The 18,800-nt window shown below is 40.5% G+C and overlaps 1 protein-coding gene across 1 annotated transcript in view; it reads right to left on the bottom strand.

Moving 5' to 3' along the window:
• Window positions 1-16,040, bottom strand: part of LOC149300742 (E3 ubiquitin-protein ligase TRIM71-like) — a 39,192-nt gene extending 23,152 nt beyond the window's left edge. Inside the window, exon 1 of the mRNA XM_089484942.1 lies at window positions 15,258-16,040. Within this exon, the coding sequence (XP_089341068.1) occupies window positions 15,258-16,040 (783 nt within the window). The remainder of the gene's footprint in view (window positions 1-15,257) is intronic.
• Window positions 16,041-18,800: the final 2,760 nt, after the last annotated feature.

The following is an 18,800-nucleotide window of genomic DNA, read 5'->3' as shown; positions in this document are numbered from 1 at the left end:
CATCTAGGAAATAGTGATCACAATATGATGCATTATAACTTGTCCTTCAATAAGGGAACTCTTAGAGGAGCCACAAGAACTATGCACTTTAGGAGGGCAAAGTTTGATCAACTAAGAGAAGCCCTTAACACTGTAAATTGGGAAAATGTCCTCAAAAACAAGAGTACAGACGCTCAATGGGAGATTTTTAAGAATATCTTAAATTCTCACTGTGAAAGATACATACCGTATGGGAATAAGAGTCAGGAACAAGAGAAAACCAATGTGGATAAATAAAAATGTAAAGGGGGCAATAAATGGCAAAAAAAAGGCATTTAAGCTACTAAAACAGGAAGGCAGTGAGGAAGCACTAAAAAGCTATCGGGAAAAAAATAAAATATGTAAAAATCAGATAAAAGCAGCAAAATTGGAGACAGAAAGACTCATTGCCAAAGAGAGTAAAACAAACCCCAAAATGTTCTTTAACTATATAAATAGTAAAAAGGTTAACAATGAAAGCGTTGGCCCCTTAAAAAGTAATGAGGGAGAAGTTATAGACGGGGATCAGGAAAAAGCTAATCTATTAAATATATTCTTCTCTGCTGTATTCACAGAGGAAAATGAAATGCCAGGTAATATACAGCAGGATGAGATAAATGCCCCAGTACATGTCGCCTGTCTAACCCAGGAAGAAGTGCAGTGCCGCCTAAAAAAAATCAAAATAGACAAATCACCAGGTCCAGATGGCATTCACCCCCGCGTTCTAAGGGAGTTAAGTAATGTAATAGACAGACCCCTATTTCTAATATTCAAGGACTCTATAGTGACAGGGTCTGTTCCCCAGGACTGGCGCATAGAAAATGTTGTGCCAATATTCAAAAAGGGGACAAAAAGTGACCCGGGGAATTATAGGCCTGTTAGTTTAACTTCTGTTGTGTGTAAACTGTTTGAGGGTTTCCTAAGAGATGCTATTTTGGAGTATCTCAATGAAAATAAGTGTATGACTCCATATCAGCATGGGTTTACAAGGGATCGGTCCTGTCAAACTAACCTGATCAGCTTTTATGAGGAGGTGAGCTCAAGACTGGATCGGGGTGAATCGCTGGATGTCGTATATCTTGATTTTTCCAAAGCATTTGATACGGTGCCATATAAGAGGCTCGTACATAAAATGAGAATGCTTGGGCTGGGGGAGAATGTGTGTATGTGGGTAAGTAACTGGCTCAGTGATAGGAAACAGAGGGTGGTTATTAATGGTACATACTCTGAGTGGGTGACTGTTGCTAGTGGGGTACCGCAGGGGTCAGTTTTGGGTCCTATTCTTTTTAATATATTTATTAATGACCTTGTAGAGGGATTGCATAGTAAAGTATCAATCTTTGCAGACGATACTAAGCTCTGTAACGTGGTTAACACAATAGAGGACAGCGCACGATTACAAATGGATCTGCATAGGTTGGAGGCTTGGGCTGGGATGTGGCAGATGAGGTTCAACACAGATAAATGTAAGGTTATGCACATGGGGAAGAAAAATCCAGGCTGGGAATATGTATTAAATGGGAAAACACTGGGGACGACTGACATGGAAAAGGACTTAGGAGTTTTAGTTAACAGTAAATTTACCTGTAGCGACCAGTGTCAGGCAGCTGCTGCTAAGGCAAATAAAATCATGGGGTGCATCAAAAGGGGCATAGATGCCCACGACAAGGAAATAATTCTACCCCTGTACAAGTCACTAGTCAGACCACACATGGAATACTGTGTACAGTACTGGGCACCAGTGTACAAGAAAGATATAGTGGAGCTGGAGAGGGTTCAAAGACGGGCAACCAGAGTAATAAGGGGAATGGGAGGACTACAGTACCCAGAAAGATTATCAGAATTGGGGTTATTTAGTTTGGAAAAAAGACGGCTTAGGGGGGACTTAATAACTATGTATAAATATATAAGGGGACAGTACAGAGATCACTCCCAGGACCTATTTATACCCAGGACTGTATCTATAACAAGGGGACATCCTCTACGGCTGGAGGAAAGAAGGTTTCTACACCAGCACAGACGGGGGTTCTTTACAGTAAGAGCGGTGAGATTATGGAACTCTCTGCCAGAGGAAGTGGTGATGGTAAACTCAATAAAAGAGTTCAAAAGGAGCCTGGACGTGTTTCTTGAAAGCAATAATATTACAAGTTATGGATATTAGATTAATAGGGACAGAACGTTGATCCAGGGATTTATTCTGATTGCCATATTTGGAGTCGGGAAGGAATTTTCCCCCTGGTATGGGGCAATTGGCATCTGCTTCATAAGGGTTTTTTGCCTTCCTCTGGATCAACACAGTAGGGACACAATATGTATATAGGTTGAACTTGATGGACTTTGGTCTTTTTTCAACCTTATGAACTATGTTACTATGTAACATTGTGGGTGTATTACTATAGATGTAATAATTGCTTTTACTAACAATGTCATTATAACACAAAGAACGTCAGCACAACTGATACAACACACAGGCGTAATTTAAGGAGGAGAACACCCTAGTATCAAATTAAAAACACACTTTCAAAAGTATTGTTCTGCTTTCTTCTTATAAAACAGTTCTAGTTTTTACATAATATATATTATAATATAATTTACATGTGTACTAGCTCTATTATCTTGGCAAACACTCAGACTGCCTTATCATACTGCCTGTGGTAAACAGTGGGACTCTGTCTCAATCACCCAGTCGGACACTCTGACTGATGAAAAAGTCTATGGAGGAAAGGATTTCAGTGGACATACGGGAATTCATTAGCATTGCCTTAAACCACCATCTCAGTGTAGTCTAAGCATGGAAAGTCACGCAAAAGAACACATGAATGGCAATGGCAGCCTCCAGGCCTACAGATATAGGACATTTAATGGAATAGAATGATATAAAAAAACAAAAAAAAACAAAGTGGCACTGTATTTTATACTTAGAGAAAAATATTTTTCTCTGTGGGACTTCCCCATGAAAAGGTGTTTGACTATTCACTCAGAGTAAAATGAAAAGAGAATGAGGTTTCTTGTCAATACACAAATAAAGAAATCATTATCTACACTCTGTTGGAAATCACCTAGCCTTGCTTTGTGTATAGAATGGAAATAGAGTAACTGCGGACTAGAGAACCTGGTACATACAGCCCAAGGCAACTGATATCAAGATGGGCTCTGTTGGCTCCCATGGGCCAAATGTCCGAGCACAGACTCCAGGTCTTTTCAAAGGAGACTTTCCTTTCTACATCATTAATTATCCTGCTGTTCACTTAGTTCTCCCTAATAAATAGTACCCTAAAATTATAAAAGCAGCCATTGCACATTTCTTTGTTGTTTATTGATTTTCTTTTGACTTTATGGGCGGCATTATTGATGCAATCTTTTTCAAGAGAGCCCTAAAGGGTATGGATGTACCTTTGTTTCAGGTTTCATTTTGTTTGTGAGCACCCATCAGGGTATTGTACTTGCTACATATACATAGTTATATAACACATCCATACTATATGTTATATAGATATATATTATATATTTTTTTTTACACATATACATACACACACCACTTCCCTCTCTGTAATGCTTTTTCACAAATTAACTTTATGTTAATAAAAGTTGCATGACTAAAAACTGGGTTTATTGTCCAGGAAGGGCCAATTTAGTTATTCGTCCACATATACATAGAAAAATGAAATAGGCAACCCCTTTAAAGGAACAGTTTACTGAACAAATGGAGGGGGTAGCTAATAATATAAGATTAAAGGATAAAGGGTCCCCGCTTAACAGCAAGGACAAAGGACACTTTCAAAGGAGCATTAGATACACCTTGGTCAAAGGAGCTAAGTATGTGCAAGCCAATTAAAAATAATGAAGTAGAGAACAATAAATTATGAACCATTTATCTATACAGCAAATATTGTACATTTCATGTACCTGGGACTCAGTACTGTTACTAATAGAGAAACATGTTCAAAATGATAAAATGGGACCATAAACCCAAGGCAACTGGATTTTCCAATTTCTTAGTCAAGATTTATGGACTACAGAAATGCAACGGAAAGATATAACACACGTTTGTGACAAGAACAAAATAAATTGGTGTTCCGAGCCAAGTCCTGTCATATGCCAGGGAACTAACACTTCCTACCCTAGAACAGAAGGATGTGGCGAGACCAACAGAGACGAACTGAAACCACCACGGAAATAATATTCTACTTTGTGCATTTAGTACGGTGCTGGATACAGTAATGCAGATTAGACTTGAAGAAAACGTGGTTTTATTTAATTTTCTTCCAATAAACCTCCCTTACATGCAGGCTGGCATTATAGGCAGTTGTGATATTTGGGGTGACCGTCCCTGCCCAAAACACCACACTTAGAACCTCAGGTATACCCCTGTGAAGGTTCATTTTCTACAGCACTGGACCAAGTGAAATTTTAGTGCCAAATGGTAGAGTGGTGCCATTACCATAGTGAACAAAGAGGTTTCTGTTGAGTGGCCTATGTCAATAGACTTTCACTATAAGATTACAAATGGAATTATCTGTATTACTGCCATAACAAGGACAGCAGTATACAGACAATTACATAGTATAAATCATGCAAAGTCTTATACCAACATAAATCACATTCCTGGGAGGGTATTTGGCCCAAGTTTTGATTTGAGCACAGCCGATAAATATGACAAAATTCAATGGCACCAGAGTACGTTGCCGAGTCCTTCCTAAAATTATCTCCAGTCTTTTGGGGGTTTTGTTTAGAAACGGCATGGTGGCCACACATTCTTTGCATATTTTATATTAAATATAGCAGGCAGCATTTGTTTGGACCCAATAGTCGAGATGTGTTTCTCCCCATTAATAAAGCCTCTTTAGAATGTGAACATACAACGTTTAAAAACGAACTTCAGCTTCTCAAGGTACAAAATCCGCAAGGTCAAAGTCTAGTTCACAAGGAAGGAGTTAACTCATGAGAAAAGTCATGACGTAGGACACACAACACACAGGAGGTGCGTATTGTGTGTGCCACCTTACTTTTATATGGAAAACACTGGGGATTCTCTAAAGGAGGCTAGAAAGAGTTTGTGTTTCCTCACTGACGTTAAAATTATGAAGGGCCAAGCAAAATTTCTGGAAAGTCAAAAGAAGTGTAAACCTATTTTTATATTCAACACTGGGTAGATTTTTAAGTATTTTTTTTTCCGAGATCTTCCACATTTAATTTACATAGGGACAACAAAGTGTATTTTATTTGGAAATAAACCCAGATAATGATTTGCACTTATTGGCGGTGCATTAAAATATTTGGTTTTGTGTAAAACGGTAAAGAGCTAACACCTTTTATTGTGTGTATATCACTTGATTCTTGCCATCGTTGGATGTAACTTAATTATTTTGCCACTTATTTTGAGCTTCATTTGTATTTGTTTATAGTAAAACCTAATTGTATTGCCTGCTTGCAAAAATCGATACAAAGTAGAGGCGCGTGTTAAAAAAGAAAACAAATACAGCGTTAACATACAGTGGAAGGGGGGCCACTCCTGGAGAGTTCTCTCCCAGTTTAGCAAGGGGAGGCATGAGAAACATTAGATAGCCCGTAACCTTAAAGGTAGACCCAGCTTTCCAATTAACTACACAAACAGGGAGTACTCTGTAAAAACAAGATAAGAGTTTAATTGGATTCTACTCTACATTTCAAAGCTGCCATCCAGACAAAGCTTCCCACCCAGGCAACTTGAAGCAATCACTGTTAATTAAATTAAAACACCGTGGATTTGCATGCGCTAAATAAAACTAAATAGTTGGTTCTGTCCCATTACTTGACTTTCAAAGCACACATTGTTTTTGATGTGAACATTTAATGAGGTCCCTTTCTGGTGACCACTTTTTTCTTCATTTCTAATGCATTCCCATTTTACAGAAACAGAAAAAAATAATTTTGGAAAATTGCATTCTACATTTGAACTTCTCTGAAAGTTTGTTTACTTTAAACAAATTCAAAAGTCGGCATCGGACCCATGTCTTGGGCTGTTATATGAATTTAAGTATTGCCTAACCTAATCATCCATATGTTTATTGGGCAGTTTCTAGCAAAGGTTTGCAGAATTCCCCAAGCGTATAATATTCTATTTAACATTAAGTAATTGGATCCAAAATTACAAAACTGTAAAATTGGTCAGGAAATTGAAAAATTAAACAGAGGTTGTGGTCATATTTAGACATCTGTTTGTACAAGTAAAAAGCATTAAAACAATGTAATTACAACATTTGAAATGCGTTGCTATTTTCTGTTTTACATAGGTCCTAATTTCCATATAATTTCAGTATTGTTGACTATGTGACAGGAATCTACTCAGCTTGTCTTAGTATCTTTAAACTGTGTTCAAAACAATAGGTTTTAAGCAATTAGCTGACTACCCCCACGTTAATTGACAAAGGCAACTAAGAAGAGACTCTCAATATGCAAAGATTATCATTTTGCAGTATATATGGTATCCCGGTAGTGAGCACCACCTTCTACTAAGATGCACTTTTGAATCTACCCTTCAAAGGGGCAGTAATGTTTGTTGTTTTTTTTTTTGGGGGGGGACTTGCACATAAGCATACCCGGGCATTCTCTGGGCTTGACTCGGACTCTCTGGGTAAAATGCTGCTTCCCCGGGTCTTTGGGTCACACTTCTTTCTCTGGGCAGGAGAGCACCAACTCCTAATCCGTTGTCCGTAGCTAACCCACCCCTGGGAAGTTCCAGTGTATGCACATGAGTTTACATGCTGTTGATGCATTCTCTCCTAGCAGCTGGGGTCAGGACATTCTCCAGGATCTCACACTGAGGGTGCCATAGAAGAAGCTTGGCACCTAATGCGATGTGTTTAGGATGCTTTGTCAGGAACCGTCTGATCCTGGTTAGGGAACAGCTCTGATACTATCGCAGGCTGATCCTAAGCTTGCCAAGAGACTACTACATCGGTGACAGTTTTGAGGAGGATTAATCCTCAGGCCCGACTCTTCTAAACACCTATAACCCATGGACACATTGTCACCCCCCCCCCCCCCCAAAACTCAATTTTATTCCAGTCACAAGGCCACTATTTCTGCCCCCTGTGACGGTTAAAATCTTTTTTCACTGTTGCTTTGTTGTGTTTTGCACGGTGGCCTATATGTTCAGTTCTTTAATAAACCTAATCAAGCCTAGGGGAGCAACATATCAACATGCGAGTACATAGAAAGGATGGGGGTAAGCAGCACTGCAGAGTTTCTCACATGGAAATGGAAAGACAGTGGCTTTTTCATTAAAAACGATTATTTCTTTAAGCTATCCAACATCTGTCATTCAGCGCATTCAGGACATACTTTCATATTGGAGAGGTAGGTAATCTTTGTGTTCACAAAATATATACCTCCCAGGTATCTGTCTTAGAATGAGTTTTTCTTTAGGATCAAATTGTCTCTGACACAAACTTTTTTTTTTTGTATCAATATATTTCTTACGTTTCAATGGATTATATTCAATATCCTAATAACATAATGGAAATGAATAATAATAATAAAAAAACCAAACACTACTATTGTTACACTATTATTTTCCCCACTGATGGAAAGGGTTAAGCCAATCCTTTGTATATAGCAGTCTTACACTTTGGGAAATCCTTCACTGGGAAAGTTGACATTTTAGCGATTGTGGTTGTCTACAAAAAACAGAACATGCAGAGCTTTTAATCCTATAAGAGATTATTGGCTTTAAATTACCGCAAAGAAAGTATTTAACCCTTAAATAGAGGGGTATACCGGTTCTACAGGGGGGGGGGGGGACTATATGGCTTAAAACTATGTGGTGGTTTTCAAATTAATACTACAGCAAAACCCTATGTTTAAAATGTTCTTTAGTTTTTAAATATGGTTGAAAGCATTTGTATTTAACCCTCAACCCGATGGACAAACTCAGGTAGGGGTCAGGCGTGCGCAGGTTGGCATGAAGGTCTAGGTAAGATAGACAGGTTGTGATAGAAAGGACAGACTGATAAAAAAAATTTCTTAAAAAAGCAGCTGTATCGAAATATCTTGCTTGATATAACAAGAATCTGTGGCGGTAAATGCTATAAGATTCATCTGGCAATTTTGAATGATTATTCAAAAGTAAAGTTGGATTTAGCCTCATTAGCCCAAGAGAAGTGATAGTCAAAACCTGAAGACATAGCGTAGTCTTGGTTTTTTCTTTAAGATATTTTTTTACGCATAACCATAAACTCTGAACGTTTGAATACTTTGCCTTTCACATTATTTGTTGGAAGTTAAAGTTCATTCATAATATTCTGGCCATTTACTGAAAATGTGCAGCACATTGTGGAGAACATGAAATAAATGTACTCCTACTAGGGGCCATTCAGCCGGTTATCAATAATTATATATATATTAATTTACATTATTTTAAATGTAAAGTTCTAACTGATATTATGTAATAAAAGCAAGACAAGAAGTTCTTCTTCTTAACCGATATAAGTTTACTGGTAGAGGTGAAGGAGTGAAAAACCAAGAGGGAGATATCAGTTTTCAAGAAGGGGTCTCTTTAAATCATCTCTGTATGACTAGACAGTACCATCACAAACTCACTCTAAACAATATTCAAATAAAGTAACATTTCAACATTACAGTCTTAGAAATGTATTAAGATACCATATCTCCTGTACGAACTACCTTAGTAGACCTTCAAGCTTGCAAGGAATTACAACTTTTTGGCTTTAAATAAAGAAACTAATGCAAGTATCGACTGGCACCCATTCTACAGAGCTAAATAATAGCTCACTGAGCGCAATTTTGTGAAAGGTGGAATGACGGCAGCTACGTCAACATTGATGTAAATGCCGGGCTGTGATGGTTGACACTAGAGCTAAGGTGGTAGATAAAAAGTCCTACAGGTTAGTACACATCACACAATAAAGCATCCAGTGGGATGTCCACCACCATACAATAGATATGTGGCTCTCAAAGGCCACCTGGAGGCATCGGGGTTTCTTGGCATCTAAGTTCTGGCTCATTTCTCACCCCCAAGATTTTAGTCTACCTTTTTCATTCAATAAGAAGTAAAATAAGTGAAGCACATACTACGACACAGAGTGTAAGACATTGCGTAATCACACGCTGCCTATCTGGAAGCAAAGTCTCGGTATGCAGAGTACAAAACATAGGTTCGCTGACAGTTTTCAGACACGCGCTTCCACATTCAGTTTGTAAGGATGACATTCGGAAAAACAGGGTGTGTAGGCAGTGTCTGTTCTCTACCGCTGATAGCAATAAAGGAGAGGATAGGATACACTTTAATGGTTTAATAGATAAAATACCTCCAGCTATCTCCACGTTCCGTTAATAGAGGAATGGAGTCAGGATGGAATGCGGTGACGAAACACTTAAAAAACAACAAACAGCAGCGTGCCAAAGAACTTACACCTACATAATAAAAGGGTTGTTAAGTGCTTAGTTACTAAACCCCTTAACACTTATTGGGGTGTGATAACCTTTTTTTGCCTGGGGGAAAATAGAGCATCATTTTTGTCTCCACAAAATGTTACATGTGTACATGTTGTAAAAGCGTTTTTATTTAACAACACCTATTCTGTGCCTTTTATCTTTTGTTTTGGTGTTAACAATAAAATTATTATTGAGGCTGTAAATGTCCCTTAAAAACAATAGAAATTATATATATATATATATATATATAATCTGAACAAAACATTTTTTCACAGCAAAAGAAGTGTTTTAAGGTATTAAAGAGTTCCTGTAATCTGCTTTGCTACCATGCAATAAGTGATCTTTAATCTGCATGGCCTATAAAAGGAAATTAACAGTATAAAATGTTAGTATTTTTAAAACAGTAACAGGTTTAAAGCAAATATTCTAGTCTTACATACAATTTATACTATCACTTCTTTTGCGGCATATCTGCAAACCGAAGAAGGCAGGCTTCTATTAAGAATCCGTGTTTAAAAGCAAGTACAAGAAAACAACCCATACAATTTACACGCACAAAATTTGGAAAATGTACAATGCACGTCTCCCATCAAAACAACGAAATCAAATGTGGCTGCAAAACATTATGCGACTGATGTTTAAAGGCTGGTTTATCCTGTTCATACATATTATGCTGCAGACATGATTTCACATGCTTGTGGTATCTTAATAAAATCACCAGGATATATTTGATCAGCCTTCATAAAAGAAAACAAAGTAAAAAGAATAAACAAAAAACAATTGTTTGGTTTAAATGTGTAACCTGTGTCAGTTTTTGCTCTGCTTAATAATATAACTCGAGTTCCTTTTATGGTTTTGCTTCCATCAAGTTTTTACACAAAGAATGTTACACACCGTCCTTCTGTTCTTGCAAATAGTAGAAACTTCGGGGTTGTTTTTTTTTTTTACCAGAATAAAAGGGTTAAAGTGCTCTAAGTAAAATATTTTTAAAAAGCACTAAAAATAAAGTAGCTACCAGCTATGTTGTACATTTTTCAAGAAATGCAATTTTACTAAAAGGAACTGTCCCTTACACAATAGAATATATACAATATGTATTCATTGCTGCCATACCTCTTATGAGAAGAAATTTAGCTTTAACATACATTCAAAGGTAATTGCTTCATGGTAAGAACATTTTTAGAATTCCTATAATTGCTGACACTGTGCCCTTTGTATGTATAATATATATATATATATATATATATATATAATAATACAAAAATAATTCTAGAAAATGTATATTTACATGAATAAAAAAAATAAATAATATATATTATTTTTATTATAATTAAATAAATTAACTGGGAAAAAAAATTGTCTTAAATGTATCTTGTATATTTTACAACTCTGGATAGAACACAGCACAAAATATTATTCAATAAGGGCTAAAAATATTTTTTTTATCATTGTACTTTATTTTCTTCTGTTACAACTGGAAAAAAAAAATAAAAAATCTTGCCAGCTCAAATCAAAAACGGCCACAAACCAAAAGTGACATATCGCACTAAGGCCATTTAATTTAGGCTTGGGTAATGCGAACAATGTCACCAACACTGAAGAAGTTTCAAATCCTCACATCTTTGAAGTCCTGCACAATTACCCCAAGGAAATAAAACCCTGGAGGAATTTATTGACTCTGGGACAATGGCCTTTGAGCTCATTACCCCAAATGCAGAGACAGTGCTCAGGGAATGTTTGGAAAACAGATACTGTGGTGCCTGTTATCACAATAATGGTGGGCTATTTAGGGTCTTCAAATAAAAGGACTTCTAGATAGGAAACCCCAAATCACCAAACATTAACCTTTTCAGGGATTGTTTTAGGGCTTTTCTCATTGAGCAGAAGGGTGCGGAAAAAGGACAGATGTTCTTGCAGACACCAATAAAATAATAAAGCGCATATCATGGGGATTCAGAAACTGTAAAATGATCAGATAATATTTACATAAATTAAAAAAAAAAATACACACCATTATAAGAGCTATGAACCGAAAAAACTAAATCAATTGGAATCTTTGCAACATGCTACAAGATTGTTTCCAATATGGGATCAATTGCTTTCCTTCCCTTTACAGCGAGAGTAAAAAAAACTGATCTTACTATTTCCATATGCAGGCTTGTGTAACACAATTAGAAGATTAAATTATATAATGTGTGTATATATACATATACACACACACACACACACATTAATATAAAACACACATATACACAGAAACGTATAAATGAATTATCTATAGCGTAAAATAACCCTTTAAAAACCAGTGTGCAGTTGCAGAAGGAATATAATGGAATTACATGCATAGAATTACTGCATACACTTCCTACTAATGTGCAAAAAAAACAACATTGATTAGTCATCAAAAATCATATTTTATTTAAACTTTACATACCAAAAAAAAATAAAAAATGTACTTCCCCTTTTCTCACAGTGCGTAGGTAACATTAGCAGAAGCTGAAAAAACTGAAAATGTACCATGTTTAATAAGGCTTTTAGTTTGGTGGACTTTTTGCCTGTGAAAAAAAAAATGCTTAGATATGTCCCGTCTGTACAAATGATGAGCAATCATTGGAAAATCCACCCAACTTTACACCCCAACCACCCCAAGACAAAAAAAGACAAGTTTGAGGAACAAGACGCTTACTCAGAAGACAGTCTGCTAGTGAGCAGATTAATCATAACATACGTTTGGGAAATCTGTTGAGTTTGATTAAAATATATATGCCTTAACATAGAAGGAATGTGAGCGCGTATCAAAAGAGAAAAAAACTTTAGATTTACAAAGGACCCTTGTGAAGGCAAAAGACGTGGATTCCAGAAAATCAATTTGTCCATTGGACGGATCGAAATATCACTTTTCGGCCTTATAGAATAACCTGTATCCCTTACATAAAAGTCTTTCTACGGCCCTTTAATGCACACGAAGTGATCTATTTTTCCTACCTGCTGTAAGAGCATAACCATTTCCTTAGTTCTTGGCCTTGACTTACATGTAGGATAACATCATGCCTATCTTATACACGCTTTCCCTCGCTGTTTAGGAAGTGTTTACCACTTCTGCAGAAAGGCTATTCCACCCATCCACAATCCCCTTTAATGAAAAAACACCTTTCTAGGTCACAGCTGACCCTCTGATCTAATTTTTTTTTTTTTTATTTTTTTTTTTTTTGAGTATGACCTCATTGTCTGATGTACAACCGAAGAGACGAAGACCGGTTACTGCATGCTTTTCTCCAAGATGTTCTCATTTATAACACTTTAAAGTGTCAGGGGTTTAAGCAGGACACTCAGCTTTATGGCACTTGAAAAGCTTTTGTAGAACATACCACAGAACATCCCGGCAGCGTTTATTTTGTTCTTATATTAAGTTGTATACGAGTAGCGTACCTCCCTCACCAAGGTCCATCGGTGGTGCCTACAAATGAATTCTCACCTTGCAGATAGCCCCAGAGATCTGAGGGAAAGACCTCTTTAACCTTGAAAGCCCACACACAGCTCTACATCTTGGTTACAAGTATGATGGCCAACTGAGAAGACCCAGGACACTAGCAAATACATTGCTTTCTGTGACGAATACGGCGATAACCATTACCTGTTGGCCAACACAATTTTTGAAGCTGCAGCAGGACACACTCAGAAATCAATATAAAAATCACAAAACATTAGCTGCCGGCGGTAGGATTTTAGGAAACGTGGGTAGCTGGATTAGTCTCGCCCTAAATCATGTTTTTCTTAAGCGAGAAACAGCTCCTTAGGCCCTAGCTGCCAAAAAGACAGCATGTATACCCAACGTCTATACTCTACAACGTCGGCTTCATACTACGTGCAACCTATTAAATATTCAATACCCCAATGGCTACTTAATAAACCTTCGCGATGTGCAAATAAAACTACTTTACAGGTATTCGGGTCTTTTCTACTGAAGACGACGGTTTACTGACATACTTAAACAACAAAAGACATCAGCCTGCAGCTACTCGACCGTTATTATGATTCATCGTCTCTTCTAGACCATTAGCCCCTCGGAACACGTGTAGAAGATGACGAGTGTGCTCAGAGCTCTCAAGAGAACACTTTTATTCAATGGTTCTTAGGTTCGGTTTAATCTTCACAAAGCAGGACTTATTATTTTTTTCTCTGGGCTTATTTTGACCATGTTTGAGACTTTTCAAGGGCTAAAGGCGATCCAAACCTAGAGCCTGCTCTAGAACTTGCACGGGTCTCAATAACATACAGAAGTGGAAATAGCAAACAACGAGCACTGCTACGGTAGCACAATTTATAAAACACACCAGTCGGGTGGACGGCATTAAGAGTCACAACATTTCATGAGTTCATTGATGACAAGCACACACAATATATGTGATCACCGCACATTATATTCTGGCTCGCCTAACTCATTTAACTATACGCGGTGCCAAGCCTACCAAGAATTGCCTTGTTAGATATTAACTATGCTTAAAAAAAAAATTAAAAAAAATAGCATATACCCGATGTTTGCAATTTTCTTAAAATACCAAGGATTTGTGCCATTTAACCGAATCACGTCTGAGACATCATATTTTATGATTTATACTGAGTGCCCTGCAATTGATTGCAGAAGTGTAATAGAACACAACTATGTAAGCGAAATACAAATTGTCAATCAATTAATCATACAAATAAGCATTTAAACTCCAAGGGGGATGATGAACAAAAGCATTCACAAAAAAAGTCAACATTTTGGAACCCACTTAACATATTCACTAGCGGATCCCTTTCCTCAACAATAGCAAAGAAAAAAGTTAGAAAAAAATCATGTTGCTTGTCTCTGGCACACAAAGGGTTTAACCCCACATCCATTTGTCATTTTGACGCGCCAAGGTTACATCACAAAGGTTGGACCAATTATAAAGTTAGCATGCTGAGCACAACTTATGATGAATAAATACATAATATGATTAAAATGAAAATATGATTAATAATAGTTTATTAATATAGAGGGGGGTTCAAAACGGGATGTGGAAAACATTGCTTGGTACAGCAACACATGGAAAATACAAATACCCCCCCAAACAACAACAGGACAGCAAACAGAACAACACAAGATGTGACAATTCAGATACACAGGATGGGAAGTACACAGCAAACATAACAAACATATCAACATAACACAACACAGTAACAGCACAGCACACAGTAACAAGACCAAGCATTGTGCTTAAAAATGTGAAATTGTTCGGATTTGGGGGGTTTTTTCTCTCCACACAAATCTTTTCTGAGTGAAATGGAAACATACCATGTTATTTATTTATATCTATCTATCCACACACACACACATTTTATTATATCAATATTATACACACATTATTATATATAAAATATTATACACACATACATGTTACATTAATACTACACACACATACGTAATCTATACAAACCGGGAAGAGACTGCACGCTGTTGATAAACGGAATATTGTGAAGCGCCCGTTTAGGCGGCACGTCCCCCGTCAGCCGCGGGACACTCCGTTCTTACAGTATTTATAGATGAACTGTACAGACACACCTCCGTGTTATGTATACACAGCGCGCTACGTACGCCATGGATGCTATTTCTACCGTATGACCGGCGGACACACAGACAGACAGATAGACAGATAGACATATAGGTGGACAGACACATAGATGGACAGAGAGTTAAGGACAAAGCCCCAGGAGGGGTAAACAGTAATTCTGTATAAGTTCGCCCCATAATTGCCCCCAGTCACGGGGTTCCAACTCACCTCCTCGTCGTGCTGCTGGCAGTAGGCGAGCCTCTCCGGGTACACGGACAGGATGGAGAAGGCGCTGCCCTGGTAGGAGGAGGAGGAGGTGGAAGAGGACGAGGTAGTAGCGGCGCTGGAGCCCGCGGAGTTACACGGGGAGCCCGGAGCTCTGTGTCCCGGGCCGGGGAAGCGCTCTATGAAGTGGTCCTTGGTCAGTCTGACCCGCTGGTGGGCCATGAGGCAGTTGTCGCACAGGTTCTCCTGGCAGTCCAGGCAGTGAGAGCTGGCACCGTTGCCCTCATCGCAGGAGGAGCAGCGGGGCTCCGGCTGGTTGGGGGGTCCCCTACGCATGAGGCTGGAGGAGGAACAAGATGCTGAGCGGACTCTGGGCTGCTGCCTCCGGGCGCAGCTCCCAGCACCTCCGCCCCGACTCCCATTACTCTGGGGCTCATCAGCACCCCCCACCACCGCATCCAGCAGGTTGCTGAGGTGCAGGAAGGTGGAGGAAGGCAAGGCGTCCATGCCAGCCTCGGACATGAGCACCTTGTGGTCGCAAACGGGACAACGCAGCTGCAAGGAGTCCCCGGGGCCCCTGTGGCCCTCCAAACACTGCCTGCAGAAGGCGTGCAAGCAAGGCAAGACGTGCAGCCTGCGGGGAGCGGAGCCCAGGCTGCTGCCTCCACCACTGCTGCTTGAGTTTTGAGAGGAGGACGAGCTGGAGGAGGAGATGGGGGCAGAGGACACGCACATCTCCTTACACAGGGGGCACAGCTGGAAATCTGACTCCGGGAATGAAGCCATTTACATGGGGAGAGGGGGCAGTGTGATAAACACCCAATTAGGAGCCGCAAGTTCATATAGGAGGAATCATTGAAGCTTCTTTAACGGCGGGGTCTGATGACAAACGAGGCAGCGGGACAGACTGCCGCCGATCGGCCAGGATTTGGGGACGGCTCACACGCCCCTTCGCTCCAGGGCTTGTTTACAGCGAGTGATTGTATCGATCTTCCAGGTGTAATCAATAAGCGGCACTCTGCTGTCAGCGGTCCTCCCCGGATAATAAATCTCCGGAACACACCATGGGGGTGCCCCAAAACCACCCGAAGGTGACAGTCAAACTTTTACGGAACCCTCGCCCAGTGCCAACCTCTACAGTGGTTGCCCCCTCTCCCGGAGCGCTGCCCTGGACCGCACGACTCAGCGGGCCCCCCAAAGCTTAAAAATCCATCTCGCCCTCAGCACTCCATAGCCCCGTATGGCCGGCACACCCCCTCCGAGCATCAGATCCCCTTCTCGCTGTCATCCCCTCGTTGCGCCTCCATGTCAGGCGTGCGGATCGGACCCTTTTCTAGTAACTGGAACACGCCTCCCCCAAACAATAATAAATACAGTCCGGTAGTAATCCGCACGGACGAGGTGTGTGGGAGTCAGGCGTGCCCCGAGCTTCCTCAGCCCCGTACAGATGCAGGCACAGTGCGCGGCTGCTTCACGCTGTTCTCATGTTGACAGTAGGCTTCCTGATTGCGCTGCTCTCACTGCGTGTATACAGGAGGTGGGGTGATTGTAGTAGTAGATGCAGATCTCTTCCTCCCGGACGCGTGTTATGGATGTTTCCAGTCTGCAATAGCTTTCTAACGAACAGCAGCTCCCTCACTTCCGTCAGAGCGCAGAGGGGTGGGAGGCAGCGCTCACACAAACAGGAAGCGCCGAGGCAGTCGTGCCGTAACCGCTGCTAGTTACACGGGTCCGGGAAGGTGCTGCAGGAACCCGTGTTTAACAAGAGAAGTCCCGTTTGCGCGCACAGATACGCACTTAGATTTGTGGGAGTTCTTGGGAAACGTTGAACTGCAGGTTACAGCGCTTCAGCCCGTAGGATATCCTTTCGGTCTCTTAGCAGCATAACGGCTGTGCGGCGGCTGAGGAGATTTAACGGGGAGCTTGTTTCACAATGCCTGCCTGCCAATGGGGGGTGATGGACTTTTCATAATCATCCTTAACGAGAAGCGAAATCCCTGTTCATCGCGGGGCTGGAATGGTTTAATAAACACAAACCTCCGTTATATCCTACTTTACGTCTGGTTATCGGGGAATTGGCGGGGGGCAAGTCTGGAAAAATAGCCAGTTTATAAAACCGTGTAACGCCAATAAAAAAAGCTTAGAAACTCCTCAGTCTGGATAAAAGTCTTGCACATCAGGACCCCCTGGTGGCTATTTGTGGAACTGCAATAAGCGCAGAAGGAAGTTGGTTGCCAGTTATACTGAGGTGTATTCTGAATTACCGTATTTGCTCGATTATAAGACGACCCTGATTATAAGACAACGGCCCAAATCTGAATATTAATTTAGGAGAAAAAGCCTGAATATAAGACAACCCTATAGGAAAAAAGTTTTACCAGTAAATGTTAATTCATCTAAACTATTTTTTTTTAATAAAAGCTATGATTGAGAAAAATATTTTGGTTTTATTTCCTTCTATTTTCCAACCTGCCCCCCAGTTATGCACATCTGCCCCAGAAATGCCTTAAACCCCTATATGCCACTGTGCCCCATGATATACCTTTTAACCCTCTAAATGCCACTGTGCCCCATAATATGCCTTTTAACCCTCTAAATGCCACTGTGACCCATGATATGCCTTTTGACCCCCTATGTGCCACTCTGCCTCCAGAAATGCCTTATACTCCTATATGCCACTCTGGCATTTAGAGGGTAAAAAGGCATATTATGGGGAAGAGTGGCATATAGGGAGGTTTAAGGCATTCAGGAGGCAGAGTGGCGTATAGAGGGTTAAAAAGGCATTTCTGGAGGCAGAGTGGCATTAAGGGGGTTAAAAGGCATTTCACAGAGCACTCTGCCTCCAGAAATGCCGTATGCCCCCCATTTGACACTCCCCCGCCCCCCCCTTCAAAACTTACGGGTGCTTCTGACTTCCCTGTCATGTAGCCGGGGCAGCGTGTAGATCCCACGCACTTACGCTGCAGCCGGAAGGAGGCGTGGCTAGTAGCGGGGGTTGTCTGCGGCACCGGCGCGGGGAACTCTGATCTCTGACAGCCGGGGAAGGTTTGCGCGATGGACGCAGACAACCCCCGCTGCTAGCCACACCTCCTTCCGGCTGCAGCGTGAGTTGTCTACGCGAATCGCGCAGACATCTGCACACCGGGGACTCAGACGCACCGGTAAGTGGGGCGGGGGGGGAGAGACAGGAGGATCCAGGTCCCCTGCAGCTGCGGGGGATCTGGATCTTAGTCGTCTCATAGTCAGACCTATTTGAGGTCTGATTATAAGACGAGGGGTAGTTTTCAGAGCAAATACGGTATGTATTCAATAGGAATGTATCGGCAAAGCAAACTCGTATTTAGAAGCTCGGTGTGATGGCAGAGCCAAGACGGCCCTTGGCGGCTGTCCCGGTTTTTACAGCTAGGGCACAGGCACATGTTCTCCATTAGTGATTAAAATCAAACTGGTCAGGCAAAGTTACACAAATACGGTATGTTTCTCAGCTGGGTTGGATTTAGCTCCTCGGATCCCATGCTGCGCCATGGCACTTTAAGGGCTACTTTG

The sequence above is a fragment of the Sceloporus occidentalis genome, unplaced genomic scaffold (genome assembly GCF_023333645.1).
Source record: "Sceloporus occidentalis isolate IW3139 unplaced genomic scaffold, rSceOcc1.0.p SCAF_23, whole genome shotgun sequence".
Taxonomy (NCBI): domain Eukaryota; kingdom Metazoa; phylum Chordata; class Lepidosauria; order Squamata; family Phrynosomatidae; genus Sceloporus; species Sceloporus occidentalis.
This window is presented reverse-complemented; position numbering and strand designations above follow the sequence as displayed.